The sequence below is a fragment of the Phocoena phocoena genome, chromosome 19 (assembly GCF_963924675.1).
Source record: "Phocoena phocoena chromosome 19, mPhoPho1.1, whole genome shotgun sequence".
In the NCBI taxonomy this organism is placed as follows: Eukaryota; Metazoa; Chordata; class Mammalia; order Artiodactyla; family Phocoenidae; genus Phocoena; species Phocoena phocoena.
The window spans coordinates 9530844-9555936 of NC_089237.1; the positions used below are offsets into that span (position 1 = coordinate 9530844).

Below are 25093 nucleotides of genomic sequence, written 5' to 3' on the forward strand. Positions count from 1 at the left end.
CAAGAACTGGCCTCAAGGAAATGGGAACAAACTGACCCCGGAGTCGAAGATTAACTGAATCAAGATGACACTGATCAGACCTCTGTGTGAGCAATTTCAAGACTACTGTCAGAGCTGACTGTGCTGTTCTGCATATGGCCCCCCAACCCCGCCTGTGAACCCCTGAAACTCCCCTTTAAAAGCTCTTGCCCCCAGTCGACAAGGGGGAATTGGTTCGTTGCGACACGAGTCCACCTTCTCTGCAGGATTGCCAGCTTCCTCAATAAAGTTAATATCTTTCCTTTTACCCAACATTTGTCTCTCAACGTTGGATTCTTAAACGATGAGCGGCCAAACCTCAGTTTGGTAATGGAAGGAATCAGGGTGGTTGTTTAAGCCAGTGGTTCTCAAACACTACTGGGCACCAGAAGCACCTGGAGAACTTGTTAAACTGTGTCAGGCCCCAGCACAAGAGGCTCTAATTCCATCAGTGTGGCAGGGGCCTGAGAATGTGCATTCCTAACCCATTCCCAGATGTCGCTGAAGATGCTGACCAGGGAACCACACTTTGAGAACAAGTAAAACCATGGCAAGTGATGGCGTCTGTTCACTGCCATTGTTCTAAAACCGAGATGTAATTCACTTAGCATAAAATTCACCCTTTTAAAGTGTACAATTCAGGGGGATTTAGTGCATTCACAACACTGTGTAACCAACACCACTAACTCCCAAATATTTTCAACACCCCAAAAAAGAAACCCTGTACCCATGGGCAGTCACTCCCCATTCTCCCCAACATCTCCAGCCTCTGACTACCACCAGTCTACTTTCTCTCTCCATAGATGTGCCTTTTCTGCGTATGAAAAGAATCATATCAACCGTGGGTTTGTGTCGGGCTTCTTTCGCTCGGCGTAATGTTTTCGGGGTTCAGCCACGTCACAGCACGAATCTGTACTTCATTCCTTTCTGCAGCTGCGCGATACTCCCTCGTATGAACAGACGACAGTCTGGTCATCCATTCATCAGTTGAGGAACATCTAGATTGTTTCCACCTTTTGGCTGTTGTGAATCACATTGCTATAAACAGTCGTGTGCAAGTTGTTGTGTGGACATGCTTTCAGTTCTCTTGGGCATGAACCTTGGAATAGAATTGCTGGCTCGCATAATAAGTCTACGTTGCATGCTCTCATGAACCACCAGCCGAGGGGACAGGCTAAGGCTTGTCCATCTCCTTACCCTGAGATGCTATGCTGAATGTCTTCTCAACTTTTGAGCTCTACCTCACTGTGACTCTTCCCTGGCGTTATGTAGGCACATCTGGAAAATGAAATAATACTAAGAATGTATTATAAAGGCTGAAGGCACATTTCTCGATCTTAATTTGAAGTTGATGTCTGACGTTTGTTTCTCCTTCCAAAAAGGGCGGGGGGGGGGGGGGCGGGAATGACTACGCTAACCATCACTTTTGCTCCGCTCTCCTTAACGGAAGACACAACCATCCTCGCCACTTCCGATCTTTATCATCACTAGACTTAAGACGAGAGGTTCAAGTGACACATCCTCCCGCGGAAGTGCACCTGACAAGCACGACCTTCCTTCTCAGGGCCCATGTGGGCATGAAGCAACGCCACAGGCAACAAAGTGGTTTGGGCAGATGTGGAGTTTATTTGCTGCAGTTCCTTGGCGCTAGTTTACAATGCAAAAAAAAAAAAACAGACAAAAACCGATTGGAATAATTATAATTTTTTTAAAAACCCTGTCAACAACTTTCAGTCATTTCTTTATATTTTGACAAAACTTTTTTTTAAAACAAATACAAAATAATCTAAAAGGAGAAAAACTATACATGGATTATTTACACCTCTGATAAATAGACTAATACTGATCCAGGTGCCTCTCTGTCTAGGTAATATTCGTGAGAACCAGGGCCAGGGACTCAGATAGCCAGAGGGGCTCCAGCACCGACCCAGACCCCCTGGACCTCGGCTGGCACCACCCTGGTTCTCCCGCCCAGAAATTTCAGGTTCCCAGCCTGGACCCTCTTCTGCCACCTTCACGAGCTCTGGCATTAAAACGCCTGAAGCCACTCCAGGTAGGACCTACATGAAGGGGGGACCCCAGAAAGTGACCCCACCACTCCCCTTTACAAAAGCTATTTCCAGAGATGTGAGCCCGCCCGGAAGGTGTCAGAGGAGCCAGGGTCACACTGGTGCTGCAATGGCCCGGCCAGCCCTGCTCTGCCTGGACCGGGCGCCGGGCCCCGGACGAGAGTCCCTGAGAGAACAGCAGGAGAGCGGCGGCCACGGCTCCTTCAGGCCACGCGTTAGGAGGGCGAGGCCGACTCCAGCGGGAGGCCGACCACTCACCCTCCGGCTCCCCCCACCCGCCCCTGCCGCGCAGATGAAGGCCCGCTCCTCTCCAAGGGCCAGCGCCACATGCACGGCGAGTCCAGGTGAAGGCCAGTTCGGAGGCAGAAAAGGCTGAAGCCCTAAGGTGATGGGGTCAGACCTGCTCCTTCCTCTAAAACGAGGAATGGAGTTCAGGGGCAGGAGGAAGAAAAACCAAATAAGAAACAGGTTATCCCAGAATCTCTGACGGGACTACCTTCCTCACAGTTTTGGTTATTAGGTATGTAGCTCAAGGAAAGATGCTGACTATTTTAAAGCCCGACAAGAACGAGTCCTGAAAGAGAAGGAACAGCGCAGGCGGGGGGCGGGCTCCCTTCTCCCCGCAGTGCTCCCCAGGCACCTGGAAGGAAAAGCATCAGCTGGAGTGGCCGGTGCTGCCCTGCAGGCCCCGAGTCTGTCCTCGCCGTGCGGCCCCCTCCCCCCTCTCGCCACCCCCCCTCTCGCCCAGACGAGGCCCCAGAAGCATGAGGAGGGGGCCCGCCTGGCCCCTGCCCCTGCCCGGGCTGACATGCACAGCGGCGGCCCAGGGAGCTTCTCTCGGGAGAAGCTTCCCGAAGCAGACAGGCAGAATGCCTGGACAGCTCTACCTTCTCTTTCTCTTTCTTTAAAAAACAAAAATATATCTTTATAGCATGTGGCTTCTCTTCCATTCCACTTTTTTCTTAACATAAAATAAGATATGGGTACACATATTTATGGTGCAGGGTTGAAGGCTTCTTCCCAGGGAATAACCGAGAGGTAAATGGTCGGCTCCGAGCTCTGCTATCAGACCTGTTGAGTGGAGACTTGCGGGGAGGCAGCATGGCCGACAGGAGCTCTGTTCTTTTTAGAGAGAAAGGCTCAAAACCCAAGTGTGAAGGCATCAGGCCCCCTTCTCCAAGGGTAGCTGCCTACCCTTCTCCCACTTAAAAAATTTAGCAAAAGCTGAAGCTAGTCTCTAGGAACTCAGGGCAATGCCTGGCAAGACGCTCCCACTGCACGGGAGGCAGGGAGGCTGCACCGGGCCTCACTCGCTGGGCCTCACTCGCCGGGCACACCAGCCCTGCTGGCTGCGTAGACTCAATGTCTTTTCGTGGAAGAGACCTTCTTCTTCCGTGCGGCTAGCATCTCGTAGAAAGGGTCCCTGCTGATGGCTGCCCTGCAACACAGAAAAGGGGAGAAAGCAGAGGAGACTGAGGAACAGGACCAGGAGACACGACCCCAGGCAGGGGCTTCCTAGCAGCAGCCGTGCCCCAGACCCCCTCCCTGCTCGACTGTCCCTTTAAAGGCCACGTCACGGCATCAACCTTCACTGTGTCCACATGTGGCGTAAAAGACAAGTTTTGAGGGAGACACGTGGTACAGGCGACAAGGTCACTGTGGGGTGCTTACTGCCTGTTTCAACCAAGTAATAAATTTAAGTTTAGGAATCCTCTACGCCCTCACAGCTGTGCTCTAATGCAGCAAAACAAGCGCAGCGCTTTAGTTCCGTCATGACAGTGGCATTTGTCTGGAACAGTGACCACCACACGACCCCGTGTGTCCCCTGCCACGTGGTGCATCTGATTGGCGGCCACCCTCTGTACCGAGCAACTTCTGAGTCCCCAAGAGCACCAGCTCGACAGCCAAGACCCATCACTGGGCAGTCGGGGCCCAAGCAAGCAGCCAGCAGCCTGCTCTGTGTCCACAGCCTGGTGGGGAGGGAGCGCAAGCAGCCCTTGCACTGGCCCCAGAGACACCAGCACAGGTGGTGATGGCAGGCCTCAGCCATCCGCCGTCCCTCTGTATTTGTCATTCTCCACTTTCAAGCAAGGTGTGATCCACGTTTTGAAGTTTAATTTGCTTTTCCTGAGAAGTAGTATTCCAGGTGCCAACTAGCTTCTGGGCCAGTCACAAGCCCACATGACTGTGGACCGCACTTAACCAGGTGCATGACGGCTCCTGCGGGCTGACCGGGCCCCGTTCACAGAGAGGATGTGTCCGTGCGAAACAGCAGCTCAGCTCCGGGGGAGGCAGGAGCTGGACAGGGCCCGGAACGCATCCTGAGGGACCCCGCCACGCAGGCATCTGACCACTCGGAGTGCTCGGGAGGGAATCCTGCTTCCACCTTCAGAGCATCAGGGTGAGTCCACCTCCGCTTCCTGGGTGGGCCAAGCCCCCAGGGACGCCGCGGGACATCTCCAGTCCACGTGACGGGGGCCAGGACACAGCGAAGTGCTTGGGGCTGGAAGCTCTGCCCCGGCCTTGCACATACACGTGCTTCTCACTGCCGTCCTCACATGGTCCCTGGAGACACTCCGCCCCAGCCCTGGGAAGGCAGAGCGGAGACGACACCGGGCGGCAGAAGCTCTCCCTCAGTGGCCACCGTCGCTGCGCTGCAGGTCTGTCTGCAGAGACACGCGGTTCTGTGTGACCACGTGCCCAGAGCACCAGGACCGAGGTAGCTGGAAACTCCTGGGAAGAGCACTGATGAGAGAAAATGTGCCTGCAACTTGACCTTCTGCAAAACCTTTCCAGCAACATCGTGAAGAGCTTCCATCCGATCAGGTCCCTCCTCTGGCGCCTCTGCCCCAATATTTTCACTGGGAGAGCGTCAGAGCCAAGGGCGGCTGGAGCTGAGCGCCGCACGTGGAGGAGGACGGCTCCCTGAGTCAGGAGGCTCGGGTCTGTGGTTCGGGACGAGTGAATTCACCTCGCTGTGCCTGTGTCCTCATCTGTCACCTGGGGACAACCATCCTGCTGCACCCACCTTCCCAGGGCTCTGGGGAGGGTTAAGGGCGCTGAGCCGTGGAGCTGGAACAGTGTCTGCAACTCCCACAAGGAGATGAGGCCAGCTCCGGGCAGACCCCGGGATCCACCCCCGAGGAGGCTCTGCATTCACCTCGATGGAGGGACTGAACCATTCCAAGCATGACCGTAAGGAGGGCTCGGGCTCTCTGGCTACCGAAGTACAATGACATGAAAGGCAGAATGTACACCTGCAGACAGAGCCTTTTTGAAAGAACAATGAGTTGGGGGAGGCTACACACAATCCCCTCTCAACACATGCTCTGATGCCCTAATCATCATGCGGGACAGCACACAGACCAAGAGACACAGGAGACACGGTCACCGTGCACACACAGGAAGTCGGTCCACACTAAAGAGGGCACTTCAGACTGGGCAAAATGGATTACTAAATGGTATCAGGACAATCAGCCACTCACTTGAGAAAATAAGGTTACATCCTTTACTTCAAACCACATGCAAAAAATACATTTCATAAGGATTAAAGAGTCAAGTATTTTTTAAAAAAACGTGGTAAAAAAAAAAGGGTACAGGGACATGGGTAAGGAGCTCTCCATGGCCACAGGTCCCCAAGGCGCCGCTACTCCTCCACACAGACCTCAGGGTGCGTCCAGCACAGAGCACCCCTGAGCCTCGCCAGAAACACTACGGTGCCTCATGGGCTCCACGGCACGTGGGACGGCCTCTGATGACACCACACTTCCGACAGCCATCATCATCCGGGGCTACCTGAGTCCAGGCGGCGCGCTGAGCACAGCGCTGCACCATCTGTCTCACCCCCAGAAGGGCCTTGTGCCTCAACACCATCATCCAGAAGGGGGCGGCACCGTCCCCGGGAGTCCTCAGGGAGCCCCGCCTCTCCCTGCTGTGTGCTGAGCAAGCTGAGGGTCTGGGAGAGTCCGAGCGGGAACTCTGCACGGGCTGGCCTGACTCCGAACCGGTGCTCTCCTGTCCCGCCCTTCTGAACCGCATAACGTTCCAGAGGCTCTTTGTGTGGGAATAAACGACCTGCTCCTTCCCCCACATCATCTCGCCCCCCTTCAGCCCTTTATTCACTATTTAACCCTGGCCCAAACACTACACTTGTTTTAGTAGAGGTGCCAAAAACACCACAAAAACTAGAGCGTGCCCAGCCCCTCAGGAGCAGGCTGCGGCCCCGGTGGGAGAAGGCCCATCACTCGGGGCGACACAGGACCCGCAGGGCCTTGGGCGCCGGTCAGTGCAGCCTCACTAGTCTCCAGGGGAAGCCTCGAGGCTCAGTAATGGGGACACCCTCAGGAAACGGCTGGGCCATGTCTGATGGGCGCAGCGCTGGCGGGGAGAGCGAGGATACACTCCCAGGGGCAAGACAGGTGTGGTGATGGGCAGCAGGTGTGATGGCGGGCGGGGCAGGGTTCACAGAAGCCGTGGGGAGGAGGAGCTGCCGGGGCAGGACACCTCCCCCGTGAAACAGGTGCAGCGAGGGCCAGGAGGAGCCCTGGACCCCAGGATCCGTGCACACCTCCCTTACCCCAGAACCTCACAGCTCAGCAGGGAGTATGAGGCTCTGCCTCGCAACCCCGGATCATGGCCACGTGACTTTGACAAGCATTCATTACTTACCCTCTATGGGCCTCAGTCTGCCCATCTGTAAATGGAACAACAGTGCCTCACAGGATTAAGAAATTATAAAAGGGAACGGTTACAATCCCCGCTGAGCTGCCACCATGAAGACGAAACCCACTTCCTAAGACGTGAAAAGGCCAGTCTGGCCAGTGGCACCTATGCCTATAAGCCTGCCCACCTGTCCCCTCTTTGGGGCCATGAGCTGCACTTGGGAAACCTAGATGTGAGGCGCACTCTTAAAAACGCTCAATGGTCAAGAATCCAGACACCCAGGGAAAAGTCACCGGGGAATCACAGTCAAACTACTCGCTAAGGATTCAGCACACAGGGCGCAGAGGCGGGATGGGCAGCCCACGGGACAGCTGGAGTGTCACTATCTGAGAGGCGAGGTCGCCAGCTTCACCTGCCACCTACTTGATGCACTTGATCCAGTCATCCTTCTCCTCAGGTGTTGGGGCTGAGATGCGGTACACCGTGTGGTTCCCCTCCACCACTCGCCCGTCAGCCTCCGTCTTACAGGCCTTAATCACTTGGTCTTTATTGTCGGGAATGTAAAGCTCAAAGCAGTTCTGAGAATTAAGAAAGAGAGGGAGAGCGTGACCAAGATCTAAGAAAGCTGCTGACCAAGAAAAAAGTTAATTTCCCAAAAAGTAAATTTTTATTTCCAAAAAAAAAAAAAGTTAATTTATTTCTTTATTCTCACCTTCATAAAATATAGCCAACATATGTTTTCCTTTGGAAAAGAGGAGCCTAGAAGTGGAATTCTGGAGAATGTAGATTGTATATAAATAGGTTTTATTAGCAAAGATATCGAGCAGATGATACACGTTAGCTCTACTCCTAATATACAGAAAATATGGAGCGAACTGCAGGTAACTTAATGCCTTTTAAAGCCAAGCCAGCAATACGATATTCCAAAACAGAGGAAAAATATTTATAAGCGATCTGAAGATCATAAAATAAGTGGTCCAATCATGAGAGCTTGATGCTTTTTAAGGAAGGACAATTCTATACCTCGTGTGATAGTCTGTAAATGACACTAAAGCTGATGGACAGAATGAAAGAGGCTATTTAGTCTCACCTTTGGCTTGAACTGTAAAGATAATTTTAAAAGTTAGGCTAACTTAAATTAAATCATATGAGTACTTCCGGGGTTTTTCTCAAGTACAGCTGACCCCTGAGTAAGGCGGGGGTTGGGGTGGTGCTGGCCTTCCACGCAATTAAGCATCCTGGTATGACCGACAGTCGGCCTCCGTCCGTACAGCAGGGCCTCAGCACCCGCGGACTTAGCCAAGCACAGACGGCACTCTACCGTAGGAGTTACCACGGAGAACAGTCCACGTGTCAGGGGACCCACACAGCCCCAACTTTGTTGTCCAAGGGTCAACTGTAAACCTCTGCAACTTCTTCCTGTATCAAACAGCTGCTATGCCCATCCCTTCTGTCCCCCCAAAACATCTCACCAAAAAATACTCACTGGTTTTTTGGAGTCTTCCACCTCCCGGATACTCAGGTTCTCTAATGGGATAATTCCACGGGGCTCCTTATCCTGCAGAAGAATTGGAGAGAGAAGACCTAACTGCTCAGTTTATGAACGCATGTCCTGTTACCTTCCTCACGGCAACTCAGCCCAGCTCCTGTGACTCCTCCACGACATGAAGTCCACAGAGCAGCTTTAAAAACAAGAATAGGGTCAAGAAATGTGTGGGTGTTGTCAACATACCACATACGAATCCCTAAGACCGAAAAGCCTTTGGAGGAGGAGCTTCCACAGACGTTCTGAAAGAGTGAGTGTGACAAGAGCTGTGGGTGGCCCTCCAGTGGGGAACATGTAAGGCCCTTTCACACAAAAATTATCCTGCTTCTTTGTCTGGCCTGCCTACTCATCCTTCAAACCTCAGTTCCAGTGTCAGCAACCCTAGGAAGCTCAAGTCTCGCCCGAGGTGCCCCTGTTCTGTGCCCGCAACGCCTGGACTACAGTCGTGTCGCGTGTCACCACCTTCTCACTATCTCCAGCCCCACCTCCCCCCTCCAGACTGTAGGATCCTCAAAGAGACACTGCCTGCCTGACAACTCCACCTGGACCAAAAAGCATCTAAACTCCTGTCCAGAACAGAGCCCTGCGTCCCCTCACCCCCACTGGCCCTCCTCCAGGGCTTCCCATCTCAGCAAAGGCCACCCCCACACCTGCTGGGCCATCAGCCTTCACCTCTTCTCCCTGATGTCCAGACAACCAATGGCCAAAGACTTTGTTCCAAGTTCAACAGTTTAACCGGGCTATGCCTTGGCACCAAGCTTCCTAGGACAGATGTTCCTAAAATACCATATGCACTCTTTTGATTTGCAGATTCAGGTTTGTTTCTCCTTTTTAGGGAAATAATCTCATAACTTGTCTTTGCATTTGCAGGTCTCAGTCATTCTGGTATTGGGATCATCCTCATCTGTCCTCCGCACCTGTTCGCTGGCCCTTGTTTTCATTTTTGTTTTTTTGCGGTACGCGGGCCTCTCACTGTTGTGGCCTCTCCCGCTGCGGAGCGCAGGCTCCGGACGCACGGGCGCAGCGGCCATGGCTCACGGGCCCAGCCGCTCCGCGGCATGTGGGATCCTCCCAGACCGGGGCACGAACCCGCGTCCCCTGCATCGGCAGGCAGACTCTCAACCACTGCGCCACCAGGGAAGCCCTACCCTTAATTGTTTTAATGCTTGTCTTTCAGACACAATCTCTATGACTGTCTCAAGCCTTTCCTCTAGGATAGTGATTACATTTCTAGCTAATCATTCCTTAAAGTTTTAACTTATGTGTTAATAAATAAGTTATAATTCTACAATTATATAGTCATATTCTTAATATATAGTTTTGGTTCTCATTTAAGTCTGAAACTACTGGAGAGCCAGCTATTGGTGTTCTGGCCCACTTCCAGAGTCTCAGGAGAGAAGCGAGTGGAGGGAGTGCCCCCCTCAGACACCCCGAGCCCCAACTCTCCCCTGGGGTGCCGGTGTCCGGCATCTCTTGGAGCTGATGCTCACCGCACGCCCCCCACGGACAGTCCTCTTACATGAACACACACCCGGAGCTTTCACTGATATCGCAGAAAGTGAGTCCTGTTTTCCCATTTTTCTCGTTTCCCCGGTTTCTACCCTGCAGCAGACCTCACCACTCCTCCATCCAAAGCGGGAGGAGGGAAGAATTCCTACTCGGTTTACTTCTCCCAGACTTGGGCACGGGGAGGTCTGGGGCTGGTTGTGCCCGGCCACGCAGCAAGGGGCCTTCTGCTGGCTCCAGGCTGCGCCGCGGCCCCTGCTGCCTACTGTGAAGCGCGGTGAATGAGTTCTGCCCTTTCCTTATCCGGCTGCTATGTCCCCACTTCTTTCTACTAGATTTTTCCTCTTTGTCAGGTAATGTCTGTGTGGTTATCTCCACCTACCATCTTAACCCTGAGGCTCCCCCCTCAGCATCTTCAGAAACGTTTTCTCTGGATTCCCACTGTCTGATAAAATGCTGGTGTGCTGCTAGACTGAATTCAGGTAACGCCACCGTGGTCGGCGTCGTGAAGAACCACAAGATTCTAGGATCTCACTGCACTACCACTGAGACTGTCCCGGGACTTAGGGGTGCATTGTTTAGATGCCCCGCACATGGTTCATATAAACCCAGAGACCAGTGGAAAAGATTTAAACAAGATTTTAAAGATGTCACCAGTCTAGGAAAAACAGTTAATACATGGGGTGAGGGGACAGGGGCAAAACAGAAAGAAATTTACTAAGCTGTTCACAGTGGTACTTTGGGGGGTGAAAAAAAAATCTATCGTCGTACTGTTTTGGGTATTTGAAATTCAGTACTCTCATAATTGAAAGGATTTTAATAACAGAAAAGCAAAGCCAGTTGCAGAACTTAACGTGGCATGAGTTTAGCCCCCATAACACACAAAATCCTGGTCAGCATTCCCCTGGAAATTGCTGAGTGACTGAATTATGAGCTGACACTGTCATGGCTCTCACTCCCCATGTGAGAAGCCACATCCGCACGACGTCTGCAAGCTGAAGAACCACAGTGCGGAACACAGTGGAAACCCGCTTCACCCCCAAGCTGCAAAGGGCCAGGCATGGACCTGCATCCTGGCTCCTACCAAGCTTCACGCAAACGCTGCCAGGACTCTCATCCCATCTTGCTCTACCTTTATTATAAAAGATACTTCTAAACCTTCGTTTTCTCAGTAGGATCTCAACTGCCCTGATTTATTTAAGACACATTCCAGTGCTGCCAGTGGTATATGGTTTGCTCTTTCGATGACCAGGGAACAGGGCAGAAACGAGGGCCTCCAGCTGTGGGGAGCCCGTCTGAGCGGGATCCAACCTGAGGCTACCAACCTGCTGGGCCTCCTGGGGGCTCCTAGAGGGAGCTTCAGAAAAGGTTTTACTGTACAATCTTTATTCTCATAGACTCTGTACAATCTTTATTCTCATAGTATTGTATGTATTGTAATTCCATTCCCACTAAATAAAAACCAACAAAACTTTCAGTTTAAGTAAACGTCAATTTCTTAAAACTCCAGGTAATCTCCCATTTCGTTTCACTTTCTTTTCCTCTATGACATATTTTGCCCCTTGGCTGTTTCTTCTAAATCAAGCACTTCAGTATTTCTGCTACCACAGAATCACAGTTACTTTTGTTTCCCTTTCAATGGGGCCACAAACTCTCTCTTGGCCATGGGTCCAAGTTCATTCTTTCTAGCTCGGCTCTACAACCCATTTCTAATGCCGTGTACGATGTTGTCTGCCACTGTCTCCTGGCCGGGCACGTGGTGTCCCAATGGAGAAGTGGATGTCGGCTCTGAGCTACGGTTCCTGTGGCCAGACACCCCACACCACAGCCGGGCACCCCTCTTGAGATTCGTCTTAGCCCTTCCACTTCTCATAAACTCTCCTCCTGCCCCAAAGACGCAGCAGGACAAATCTGACTGTCTACCCCTGCGTCCTCCAACCCTGTCTCATTACAGCAGTTTAAACACAAGGCCTGGTCCACCCCCGTCCCAGCTGACCAGCAGGCGCTCACCGTCGTGTATTCAAAGTAGTAAAGGCAGTTGTCAGTCAGAATGAACCAGCGTCTTTTCCAAGTCTTTACCCTGCCACCTGCAGAGCAAAGAGAGATGCGTGTTGGATGGGAGTCAACCAGCCAGCGCAGGCTCCGGGGGGCTCGAAGCTCTGCCCCCAGAGAGGGTGCAGGACGAGGAAGCGGGGGCAGGGCGCCAGGAAGACACTGAGACCATGGCAGATTTACATCAGTAACGAGACACAGAGCCAAAACAGAAGCACCTTTCACAGCGTGAAAGTCTGTGGGTACAAGCAGAGCAAGCAAGTTGGGTGGCCCCCTGGAGATGACATCAGGACAGCAGATGAGAGCACGGGCTGGGGAGGGAGCTGGGACGGTGATGGACCAGAGAAGCGTCAGCAGAAGCCTATGGATGCAGGTGGAAATGGGCGAACACAAGAGGAGGGGAGAGGGCCAGCCCCCTGGCTACGCTACACTGCTGGTCCACCAGCCCAGGGTTTTATCAGAGCAGGACAGGAGGAGGAACCAGGAAGTAACACATTTTAATCCCCTCACAATCAAATCCAGTTTTCCCGGAACATGGAACCCAAGTTCCTTCGGTTTCACCTTCTACCCCACCTTCCTGACTGTAGTGCGTTTCTACACTGGCTTTTTAGGTTTCTGGGCCAGTGTCCTAAATTCCCCCAGGGTCCTGGGTGGGACAAAGCAGTATCCCTGGATCAGGGAAGAATCCACTGGTAAGCAGAGGTCCCTATTCAATTCTGGACTTCTCACCGGAATCTTGAAACAAAAATAACTGGAGGAGGAGGCCACAGGCCAAGTGAGCTCTCACGGGTGGCTGTGAGCTGTTGAAGGTTCCCTTAGTCCTTCTCAATATTTCTCAATAAGAAGAAACACCGGGGTCATGAAGTTATCCCAAGATGATACAAAGGAAGAGAAACTTCACTATGGCCTCGGTGACTGAAGGCACATCCTGCTCTCAACCTGACCATGAGCAAAGCCTTTCTTCTCCTCGACTTACACCGGGTCCAGGGGAAGCTTTCTGAACATGAACCATATGAAAGGCCTTCATGTGGTGAGATACACACAGCATTTCATAAACACTTCTTACTGCCCTGGACAGGATATGCTCTTTTGCTGACTTAACCTACAGAGAACATCACTTCTCCAATCCTCATAAAGAACAAGGACCACAGGGTGTAAATTTAGTGACCCCAGTCACGCTTCCTTGCTTGCCCCTCACCACAAACAGCTGAGCACAGGGTTTAGAGGGAGTATCTCCAGCTGCCAGGACGTGGCTGTGCGATCACGCCAGGTTTCCTCAAGGGTCCGACTGCTGGAGCAACGCAAATCCTGTCACGGAAATGAAGTGTCCAGCGTCGGTCCTGGTAGCAGTTTTAAGGACAACTGGACTTTCGGGCCCCTTGCACGGCTCTGCTCGGATGCCCGAACTCTGAGAGGTTAAGCGACTGATCACGAATTGCCGAGGTTCTCCATGGCACCACCTCACGGAAGGAGTGTGGTCCTGAGCCAGCACGCGCTACGCCCCCACCCACACCCCTGCTGCTGTCAAAGCGAAGACCGACTCGACTCTCTGCCCACAGCAACTGTCAGCTTCTGTGAGCACGTGCCTCTGGCCCCTAAGGCCCTAGGGCATGAATCAAGAGAACCATGGATGGAAGTACGACATGCGTGAGGAAATGGGGAAGGCTGGGCAGAACCGAAATAAATCAGGAGGAGAAAGAACACAAGGAATATACTTAGAACTGGAGCCGATTTGTTATAAAAAGGAAACCCCCTTCCCCCTTTCAGAACCCGAGGAAGCAGCTCTTCTGCCTCTTGGGCCTTCACCCCCACACGGGGCTCAGCACACAGGACACCTCAACCCATGCCCACTGCCGTGCGCTCCCCTCACAGGACCACCCCGGGGCACCTGGGGCTCAGGAAGCCGTGGAAGAGGGGTCAGATGTCACAAGGAAGAAGGTGGGAGGAAATCTAGGACAGAAAGCAAAGCCGGACAAATCCTCCCTGGTGATGAAAGCTTGGCTATTTCATTTCCCGACAACCTGCTGCATTAACGAGACCCCTACCATGAAGCATCACGCGGTCCCAGGGACACATTTCATGTTGAAAGGGAAACAGACATGAAACAAGCAGACAGACCGATGCGCGCACCTAGGACAGTCCCTGAGGAACTCACAGGACCACCTCCCAGCCTGCGGGCCTCTACCCCGTAGATGTAAAGGCCAGACGCTGGCTCTCCCCGGAGCTGGGTGGGAACCACCTGACAAGGCCCGGAAACGTTTCATAAATGTCAGTGTTGGGGCCGTTCTTTCCCTTGAGGCTCTGCTCAAGTGAGGCTGAAGCAGACACCTGGGGACTTCCTCATCTAGAAAACATGTTTCCCTGAATCAGCAAGTGGAGAGCAGATACCAACGACATAACTATGAGGCCAATTTGGGGGTTTGAACGATGACTCATTGAAAAAGAGGAGGGAGAAAAACAAAACAAAACATAAAAAACAGAGCCGAGGTTGTAATGCCCTCCCCTAAAACACAGGAGATTAAACGGAAGGACTTCAAGAAGGGATTTGGGGGTTTTATCTTTTTTAACTTTACCTGGCCTCATTCTGAGTTTAAGAAACACCATTTCCCTTTTTCATGCAAAGGCAAATGTCCTATGTTGTCTAACTTACTTCTTTTCCTACTTTGCTTCTCTGGTCACGGCACGTGTGCGTGAGCACACGGCTGCGGGAATCACAACCTCCTCCTCTCCTCCACTTCAGAAATCTCTGAAGTGCCTGAGTGTCAATTTGAGTCAGTAATATAGCACATGCCTGGCCAATAATTCCGAGAGACAATTCAGTGAATACTTTGTCTGCGTTTACAAATCCACTCTTAGTGTGTTTTCTTGCACTACTGCACTCAGCAAAGTTCAAATTGTCCCACATCTGGGTGCCCAGCTGTTGGATGCACTATGCACTACCCCTCCAAGGGAAACATGAAAATCACTCCGCACCCCCAATCCTGACCAGTTCCCTAGGGACTGTACGGTAAGTTAGAAGCAGCATTAACACTACCACCAGCAATTTAAAACAAAATAATCAAAAATAACAAAATAAGAAAACGCTGCAGCGATTACAGTGGCCTGGGCAGAGCGAGCGAGCAGGTTGAGGGGATTACATACCTCCTGGAGTTTGGGGCAAGGAAAAGGAGAGCCAAAATCATGGAAACATACAAATGAGGGAGAAAAGAAAATTAAAACAAAGAAATTAAACCCGACTCCTTAACCCTAAGGCACACCGTATTCGTCATTCATGTCTGCCTGTGGGGACGGGACATAAAGACAATAACGGGCAATGCCACTGTCCGGCGTGTGATGAGGCGCTGGCCTCATCTGCCACAGCCCATCTGGTAAAGACAAGATCTGAGGCACCACCAAAATCCTGGCCTCACCAAGCTGACGTCTATTAGTATATCCTGAATCCAGAGCAAAGACAGTGAAGATTACTTTGGGGAAAATTAAATGTCTCTCTTCGGGTGGCTACCTCTTTTTAAAGTGTGTGTAAAAATGCTCACACACAAGCCTGTGAATACATATGTACATATGTGTATACACAAGAATACACAATCTTATGGTTATATGCATACACAGACATATACACACAATTGCAGACGGCTGGAAGGCCTGCCTTCTGTGGCACACACATACGAAGGGGTGATTTGAAGTGTGCTACAATGAAAACACAATGTGAAGAGTTTAGGAGGGTTTGGTGGAGGTCTGGAAAAAGTAATGCAATGACCTAAAAACGAGTCTCACATTTAGTTAAAGTTTTTTCTTTTTAAAAAATATGGGATGCCTCATGAATTTCCATGTCATCCTGGCGTAAGAACCAAGATAATCTTCGTACTGTTCTAATTTTACTATCTGGGCTGTCAAAGCGAACACTCAGTATTAGCATTTAAACCAATTTCGCTGGAGGGGGAAGCAAATCCAAACCTGGATGCACTTTTAAATTCTCCAGCAGGTTCCCTTTTAACTCTAGCCACTTGGCAATAAAGATGCAGAGCAGAGTGGCCACCTCTGGGGTGAGTCATTTTAGAGCCTTAACTTCGAAGATTCTCCTGGCTTAAAGATACATGAAACGTTGACAAATTCAAGAGACATTTAAAACTCCGACCAGCGAGGTGGTGCTTAAGGAGAATTTATGAACCGAGTCATTATGTATAAACCCGAGGACTTAGGATATGCTTTTAAAAGGGAATACAAATCCTACTGCCATCTGAACGAGTCAGAAATTGAAGATCTCATTTCAGCGCTTCCCAGATGTGTCAATAATGGCATAGAGTGTAAGGACGTCTAATCTCACTGGGACCAGGAGCTGAAATGGTAGAGAGGAGGATCATTCTAATGACACCTCCTGGTAATGCAGGAACCCACACATCAAAAGGCCAAGGCAGAAGAAAACAGGGGAAAGTACTCTCTCAGTGGCCAAAAAATTAACATCGTTACGTCCGGGGGCTCTCTCTGCATTCTGAAACGGTTAATGAAATAATCACATGTGCATATGAATGTGTATAAAAACCTTCCTTTTGGTTACTTTGTCACCTTCGTGGCAAGGCATGACCACAGATCTCAGCAATACAAGCTCACTTTTGGCAGAGGGAACAGGAATAACTTTTAATTTTTCTGAATGAACAAAATCATTAACGTGGCTGATTTGTATTGGAAAGGAGGGGGGGGAAAAAAACCAGCGCCCAAGAATGAGTAAGAGTGCCGTGGATTGCGCTGCAGCCAGGGCCTCGGGGTTGCCATGCACGCTGCCTGTGGGGAGCCAGACGCAGAAGGAAGTGATGATGCACCGGGGTGGGGGAGGCGGGAGCACCGGATACAAACTTGTGATGGGAAGTAGAGAGAAGGGCACAGCTGGCCGCCCTCCCAGTGGTCCGGGAAGGGAAAAGGACCAGGTCCTCCGGGAACTGCCCCAGAGAGGAAATGTGGAGCGCAAACACATGTAGGCAATATTTATGCGGGCAAGCCTATCCCCAGGAGTCTCTGTGCGTCCCATGGGGCACTAGCTGTGCATTCCTTCCTTTCTGGAGGCGATCTTGTTAGAACAGTACGAATTCATAACAAAGACTCTCCTTAGCGCCTCCTGCACCAACCCCCTTTTCCCCACAGTGCAGGCTCGGGTTGGCGAGCATGCACACACACGTTCTCTCTAAGTTTCTGCGTTAGGAGCCCTAACCCAGACGGCATCACTTACCGAGCTTCAATAGCCAGCCTTCTCGGTCTGGGTTGAAGAAAGTGTGAGTAAGGTCATTCCCATCATCTTCTGGGATTTTAAAGGGTTCGTTTTTTATGCTCTCATACAGATTCTGGGATAAAAGATGACACTGCATGTCTCTGATCCGAGAAATACCTCTCCTCCCGCACTTTCCCACCACTCGTTTAATAAGTGTCACTGTGTGCCACGCACTGGTGGCCTGGAGAACATCTCTCCCTTTAGGGGCTCACAGAGACAAGAGAAATAAGATGCCTAGTGGACAATTAAGAAAGAAAAGAGATCAGCCCGACTTCCATTCAAGCCTTTAGTTTCAGATTTATAAACCACTTTCCCCCACTGACTCCTCACTGGGCCTCACTACCAATTTCGTAATGAAATTCACATAATTATGTGTATGGTCCAAGTAGACACTGGATGATCCCACGTCCCTCCCGTCCCCTCCATCAGCACCGCCTGGGACCACAGTCTTGAATCAGCGCCAAACTCACCCGGAGCAGCTCCTCGGGCAGGTCTCCCCCGTCGTTGATGCCTCGATTCATGGCGATGAACCTCTCCACGGTGGGCTTGTCTTTGACGTTGGGGTTATGCAGGCTGGTGTTCAACATGATGATGGCAAATGAGAGGACGTAACACGTGTCTAAAAGAGAAAAGCAAAATCCGATCGGAAACATCCCACCCGAAAGAACATGAAACTCCGGATGAGATAGAGAATAAAAAGCAGTGCTCTCAGGGCTTCCCTGGTGGCGCAGTGGTTGGGAGTCCACCTGCGGATGCAGGGGACACGGGTTCGTGCCCCGGTCCGGGAGGATCCCACATGCCGCGGAGCGGCTGGGCCCGTGAGCCATGGCCGCTGAGCCTGCGCGTCTGGAACCTGTTCTCCGTAACGGGAGAGGCCACAACAGTGAGAGGTCCGTGTACCGGAAAAAAAAAAAAAAAGCAGCGCTCTCAAAAGAATGGGCAAAATCCACGCGCTTGGGTATGATCTAACTGAAAGGTTATATACTGCTCACTGAAAAGAGCAAGGCACGGGAAAGAACATAAAGCATTCAAGACTTAAAGACGTTTATTTCTTCAGATTGTAAAAGAAGAACACATACACCATAGAAAACCAGAAAAGCACAACGTATAAAAAAGAAGATATAAACTACCTATAATCTCACCACCTAGTAAGAACTTATTTTGCTTTCTCACATAAATGTGCCTACGTGTAAGGTATCACAAATGTATCTCACAGATACAGACTGTAACACAATTAGAATGAAAACAGATACATAGTTTTGAAGTCTGCTTTTTGGCTAATCTTATTAGCATTTTTCCATGTCAATAAAGCCTCTTTTTAAAAACATGAATTTTAATAGTTGCATACTTCATAATTCAGAGGTACCATAACTTACATTCTTACTACCTTATTGTTAGAATTTGGATAGTTTCCAACCTTTTACTATTATAAATACCATTTAAAGCAATGTTCTTAGGCAAGAACCTAAGCCCTTTTGTTTTAGAAATGACCTAGTACCTAGAAGAGAACCTGACAGGCACTGCCAACCACAGGAGAGGACTCTCCCCCACCCCCCGCCACCCCGCTCACCTGTGGACTGGAACACCCCGTGGTTGCACTGACAGTAGCGCTGGGCAAACGCCTCCATCATCCGGTCAATCTTCTGGGCCTCTCCCGGCAGCCGGAAGCTCCACAGGAACTGCCTAGGAGGTGAAGACAGGGCAAGTTATGGGACTTGGGGAGATAATTTGTTTCTCTGTGAATGATTTCTGCGGCAAAGGGTGACGTGGTGGACTTCAGCCTTCTGTCAAGTAACTCTGAACAGATGCAGACTAACTACTCCACATCACCGTTCTCTCGATCGGAGAGAATGTATTTAGAAAACAATTAAGATCTTCCTATTCAAAAGAATGGTTCTCCTCCTCAGACTGATACACAAGACTGAAATACAGATAATACCCATTTTAAAAGAACTCCAATTTCCAGAAAAAAAAGATGACATAGCAGGAAAAGAGATTTTCTATCAAAGCATTCAAGACTAATCCCTTTTAAGTCAAAGAGAGACCTGTGGTCAACAGATTTAATTCTGGATTATTTTCATCAATCTAAATGACAACACAAAAGATGATACTATTTACACTAACGGCAGTGAAAATACCAAGTGACAATTTCTCAAAAGACACAGGTAATAGATTTAGCAAAAAAATTAATGTTGAGTTTTTTCCTTCTAAAATGAAGGGCATACTATCTACTTCCTATTCCAGAGCAGGAAATTAAAGGTTTTCTAAAGCGAAATCGGGAAAGATTCAAAGTGTAAACATCCATTTCCAAAATGTTAAATGAAAGACCTGAGGAACAGTTTTGCAAAATTTGCTTTCAATTTAATTCCCTTTAACCATCCAATCATTTCAATCATAGGCCAACAGACTACTTTCCTTTAAGATGCTTTGAGATACTCAAATAACCGCCAAAGGTAAATTTCATTAAAATGCCACACAGGGCAGACGCATAACCAAAGACCCGCCTCCCGCTCCAAAAGTTGCTAGCTGTGAACACACTCACCGTAAGGCCTGGACGAGGTTGAGATCAGTGAACTCATGTAGCTCCACAAACGCATGAAGAACCTGGATGTTAAACTCATCTCTAGCAAGCGAAACAAAAGATACGGGGGTGGAGGGGAGAGCAGAAGTCAGACACTGATGCTGAGAATCCAAGGTCATCCCGACCCCCAGCCAGGCCGCCTCCCACGCTGAGCGCCGCGGCCCCGTGGCCGGGGCGGGGAGGCAGCCATCTACCTGCAGCTCTCTGTCTGCTAGCTGAACACAGGAGGAGTCCTTCCGCCCCCAAGCTGCTGTTCCCCAGCACCCCTCGGGACAAAGCTCAGAGCATCATGGAGTTTGTTTCTCTAGGTAACTAACTGCTGACCAACCTACCACAGGTGTCTCCGGAGGCCTTACCTCTCCCCCAGGTAGTCACCGATGGCTGTTTTGTTGAGCCCTTCACCTTTATACAAGAACTGGGCGATGTCTTCACAAGTGTTCTTCAGCAGATCATTCTCTATTAAGAATTGGATCCCCTGGAAAGACAGCAAAGATGCCAACGGTGCCTTAGACCCCAGGAAGGTTCGGAAAGGAGACAAGGGCGCAGGAAGAACGGGTATGGGTGCTCTGGACACAGAGGAAGTATCTACTAAGTAATTCCAAGCTCTGCAGGAAGCAGGGCTCACATGAGCTGCACTCTACAAACAGGCAGGTAAGCTGTCTTAGTGCCCCTGGGTTCCAGCTGACACCGCGGAAACCGCCACCTTACAGACTATGGGCTCTGGCTGCTGCCTTTCCACTTACTTTTTTAGGATCCATGTTGAATTTTTTCCTGCCCATGGCTACCTGTTTGTTCCTCTGCATGTTTTTCCTGTAAAACAACCACCACAGCCATTTAAGTACTCCAGGTATTCGAGAATTTCTGAAAGACTGATATGACCCCCACACGCGTCCACTGATTTGCAGGGATTTCTGAGATTTATCCAGGAAAGCACAGGCACACTTAGGTCTAACTATGGAAGAACACTGAAATCCTGACCCTGGCCCCAGGCTCATTTGTTCCTTCTACCGCAGTGGGTTTCTTTTTTTAACATGATTTTTAAAAACTTTATTGAGGTATAGTTTACATATCATATAACATACCCATTTTGAGTGTACATCTGAGTGACGTTTAGTAAGTTTACTGAGTTGTGCAACTATCACTATAATCCAGTTTCAGAGCATTTTCAAAACCCTAGAAGTGCATGCTATGTAAGTTAATAGGTTATTGCCTCAATCTGTTCGTCCATTCATCTGCTGGTAGACATTTAAAGCTAATTCCAGTTTTTGGCTATTTTAAATAAGAATGCTGTAGATATCCTCGTGCGTGTGGGCACGCTCTCATTTCTCTTGAGTAAATACCTGGGAGCTGAATTGCTGGGCACAGCACGGATATATGGTCAACATTATGAGAAACTGCCATCCCGTTCTCCCCAGTGTTTACGCGGCTTATTCTCACCAGCTCTCGGCAACTCGAGACGCCACCTGTCTATTTAATGCCAGCCGTCTTAGTGGGTGTGAAGCAGCATCTCTTTATGACTAACGATACTGAGCATTTTTCATGTGTCTATTATACATATAGAAGTGTTCAAGCTTTTTGCCCATTTTTTAGTTAAGCTGATTTATTTATTTATTTGTTTGTTTGGCTGCGCTGGGTCTTAGTTGTGGCACACAGGATCTTCGTTGCCGCGTGCGGGATCTTTTTTAGTTGCGGCACGCGGGATTTTCAGTTGCAGCATGCGGGATCTAGTTCCCTGACCAGGGATCGAACCGGGGCCCCCTGCATTGGGGGTGCGGAGTCTTAACCACTGGACCGTGAGGGAAGCCCCTAAGCTGTTTTTTTATTAGTAAGTTTTATGTGTTCTTTCTATAGATATTCTGGATACAGGTCCTTTTTCAAATTTGGGTATTGCAAGTATTTTCTCCTCATCTGTGGTTTGCCTGTTCATTTCTTTTAAGAGTATATTTTACAAGAGCAGAAATTGTGAATTCTGATGAACTCCTAGTTGTCTATTTCTTCTAAGCTACAGTTGTTCTGAATGGCAAGTAAGAAAGCTGCGATTCAGAACTGACAATGCTGTGCCCGGATGTGCTGAGCTGGCGGCCCATTTCTGCAGCACACGCAGCTTCACTAATCCCTGATGGCCCTGCCGCACAAGCTTAAAGTAACAAAATCAAACAGTCTCATGAAGCCGGACAGGGAGACTCAGGCTTAGCAAAATACAGACGCGGAGTGAATCAGAAATAGCCCATTTACGACATTAAGCAGTTAGAAAATGGTCTGGGAACCCCATTCAAAATTAAACTCTCAAAGCAACTAAGATTTCATGTGGTTAAAAGAAGAAAATAACCTGCAGACATCCCTTGTCACTTTGTGCTATAATCTCATTTCTACGTTCTCTTCTCTTAAGTCTTAGGGAGGCACCAGCAAGCTTAGGATGACACCCAGACACAACTGGGCCTCCAGCCTTCGGGAACTGCATTGGCAGCATCCATTAAGCTTTTCCTTTACCCAGAAAGGAAAAGCAGAAACTCTAGAATAGGTACACAGTGGACAAGAGAAGGGAAGAAATAGTTCACATGATAGTTTAAGGGCAACTTAAGGCTTTGGGGGACCTGCCAAGTTCTCCAGTTCAGCCTTTCCAACAGTGTCAAAAGCCCTCACATTTAGAAGTCCCTGTGCTAAAGGCAAAAAGTATGGTTACATACATGCTTGCTAGGCAAAGAGGGCAGAAAACACACTTTCTTCTTAAATACACCATGTGTGTACAATTGCAGGCTGGCACTTGGCGATGCTACAACCACAAAACCACCCGGAAGAGGACAGACTCACCTCTCTTCTGTGGACCCCAGGTTTTCAATTTCATTAGCTACTTCTGCTATCTCATCCTTCAGCCTCTGCAAAACACACAGCCCAGAATTACCAGGAGGAAGATACAGATCAAATTAAAATCTCGCACAACTCCCTCCAACCAAAAACTAAAATAAAGCAAAATGAAATTAAATAAGATGATGCCCCCCCCAAATCTAAACATTTCTGGAAAATTCATCTATTCAACAAATATTTCTTGGGTTCCTACCAGATAGTAAACATTCTAGGAAATACAAAGGTGAAAAAGATACCTCCTGACCACAAGGAGTTTAGTCTAGGACAGAAATTTATAATCATACACACTATGTACAATATGTATTTTTCCACTGAAAACGGCAGCCTTAACACAGTCTGTTGGAGCACATCCGCAGCTCACTGAACAGCGGGTGACAGAAGATTCCCAGGATAAACCACTCCCCGCAACGCCCAGGCTGCCCGGCCAGCAGTGCTGGTGCTGGGCCAACAGTGCCGCCAAGTGGCTGGCAAAGGGAACGCTGATCCCAGCTCTGCCTTCCACCCCTCCCCCATCTAAGCAGGCCCTCAGAGTGGACGACCTTCACGCTGGAGGGGGCTCTGAGTGAAGAACTGCGAAGCTTTCCCAGCACTTACCAGTGAAGGAGGAATCAAAGAACTAGGGCCACAGCAAAGTACACTCACACCAACACTGGAGCATGCCCAGTCTTTCCGACGATACACTTCGCAGCTTGGCGTTACAGGGTGTACCCCCTCCCGTCCCTGCCCCTGAGCTCTCAAACGTGTTACAGAGCAGAGAATTCTAAAAGAATTGGCTTCCCCAGGGGCTAAATAATCCAACTAATGGCAACCTATCAACAGGTGTTTTCATTCCTATTTTACAGAAAAAGAAACTGAAGACCAAAGAGGCAAAGTTCTCTATTTAGAATCGCCCTGCCAGAAAGTGGCCACCAGGACGTGGACATGGGTCTACATAACCTGAAGCCTGGGTTCTAGTCGCAGTCAGGAGACCTGTCACTCTAGCCTGACAGCCAGCCAGCTGGGCGCAGCTTACAGAGCACTCCTCCGCTCTGAGATTCCGCTCTCACTTGTTAAGAAGCGAAGCTGGTTATCAATACCTGCACTTTATCAGAACTGTGGTGAGACCAAGGCAGAAGGTGTCACGAGAAGACACCTGGTCGAGGTGGCTGCCCAGCTCCTACCTGGATGTCGGCCAGCAGCTCCTGCTTCCTCCGCCGAATGTTCTCCAGCTCCTGGCGCTCCTCTGCAGTCAGGTCACTGGGAACTACAGAGAAGGAGGGAAGGATTACTAAGAAAGCTTTCCTCGCCAAAAATAAATACAATCCAGAGACGCAAAAGGACAAAGGTAGCACGGAAGAGGTGAGAAGCCAGTGTCGGAAATGAGCGACTGCTGGGGACGGATCTGGCTCCCATTCTCCGTCAGGATTACCAAGGTTAGAAAGGATAGTGGATCACAGAGAAGAGCTCTGATAAAGGAACAGCTGTCACAAAAAAACAAGAGAGAAAAAGCTGCCTGAGATGAGATGAGGTTGGCTAGGAATGAAAGAGGAGGACTGTGGGCCAGGCCCCGGCCATTTCCATCCTGAGGGGTGGGGGGCTCAGGCCGCTGGTTAATCCATCTCTCTAGGCCTCAGCTCCCTCACTGGGTCCAGCCCCGACACGGGGCAATGTCCATGACCCTAGCGGGGAGGGGGAGGCAACAGAGAGGCAACGTGAACGACAGTTTTGTGCCATTCTGGAGGGGGAAGGGGAGAGACTAGTATGTACAGAGAAAAAAAATCTAGAAGGACACACCCCCAAACTGAAACAATGTTTAACTCTGAGGATGGGGTTATGGGGACTTTTCTCTCTGCTTTATATACCCTTTAACATTTTTTGAATCATATTTTTAAATGAGCTCTTATCATCAGAACAAAGTTACTTAATTCCCCATCACAGTTCTCACCACAAAACGCTTCCTCATTCCTCAAGACTCCATCTCCTCTAAAAGCAGGGGCTCAGGGTAGGTAGGCCCTACAATGGCCCTTCTGAGTGTGCGGGCAGCCAGTGGTCGATGGAAGAACAGGCGTTGGCATCAGGCACGCCTGGCTCCAATCCCAGATCCATCCCACCACACGGCACTCAGGCCACTTTGCACAGTTACTGAACCTATTCAGGTCGCGTTCATCACCAATAAAACGGGGACGGACACCCTCGCCCATGCACTGGCTGCTGTGAGGGTGAAGTCCCACAGTCACTGAAGTGCGCCCCATCCCGCCTGGGGCTTAGGAGGGGCTCACAAGTGTTGGTCCCATTCCCTTGGGGGCCACAGCAAAGGGCCCCATGTTGCCAGATGGGGGGGGCAGTACCTGGATGCTCCCATCCTTCGCGCAGGTGCCTCAGTAAGTGAGAACTGCTCCGTATGATGTGGTGGCCACAAGCCAAGTGTGGGTAGTAAGCACTTGAAATGTGATTAGCCCACTTTCAGATGGGCTGTGTGTGTAAAATACACAGCAGTTTTGTACCAAAAAAGTTAACATATCTCTTTAATACTTTTTTGTATTGATTAAACATTG

At 49.9% G+C, this 25093-nt stretch overlaps 1 protein-coding gene and 1 non-coding gene across 2 annotated transcripts; both read right to left on the reverse strand.

Moving 5' to 3' along the window:
- Window positions 1-3446: 3446 nt before the first annotated feature.
- CYTH1 (cytohesin 1) lies at window positions 3447-23800 on the reverse strand. Its single transcript, XM_065897926.1, has 12 exons — window positions 23720-23800; window positions 22506-22570; window positions 20438-20504; window positions 20051-20169; window positions 19656-19736; window positions 18684-18796; window positions 17584-17732; window positions 17075-17186; window positions 11812-11888; window positions 8236-8307; window positions 7173-7327; window positions 3447-3525 (listed from the first exon to the last, which is right to left on the reverse strand). Exons 3-12 carry the CDS (start codon window positions 20495-20497, stop codon window positions 3447-3449), a joined length of 1017 nt encoding a protein of 338 aa, XP_065753998.1. The 5' UTR covers window positions 20498-20504; window positions 22506-22570; window positions 23720-23800.
- On the reverse strand, window positions 15653-15756 carry LOC136139564 (U6 spliceosomal RNA). The gene has a single exon (XR_010657085.1). It is a non-coding gene; the product is annotated as a U6 spliceosomal RNA (small nuclear RNA).
- Window positions 23801-25093: the final 1293 nt, after the last annotated feature.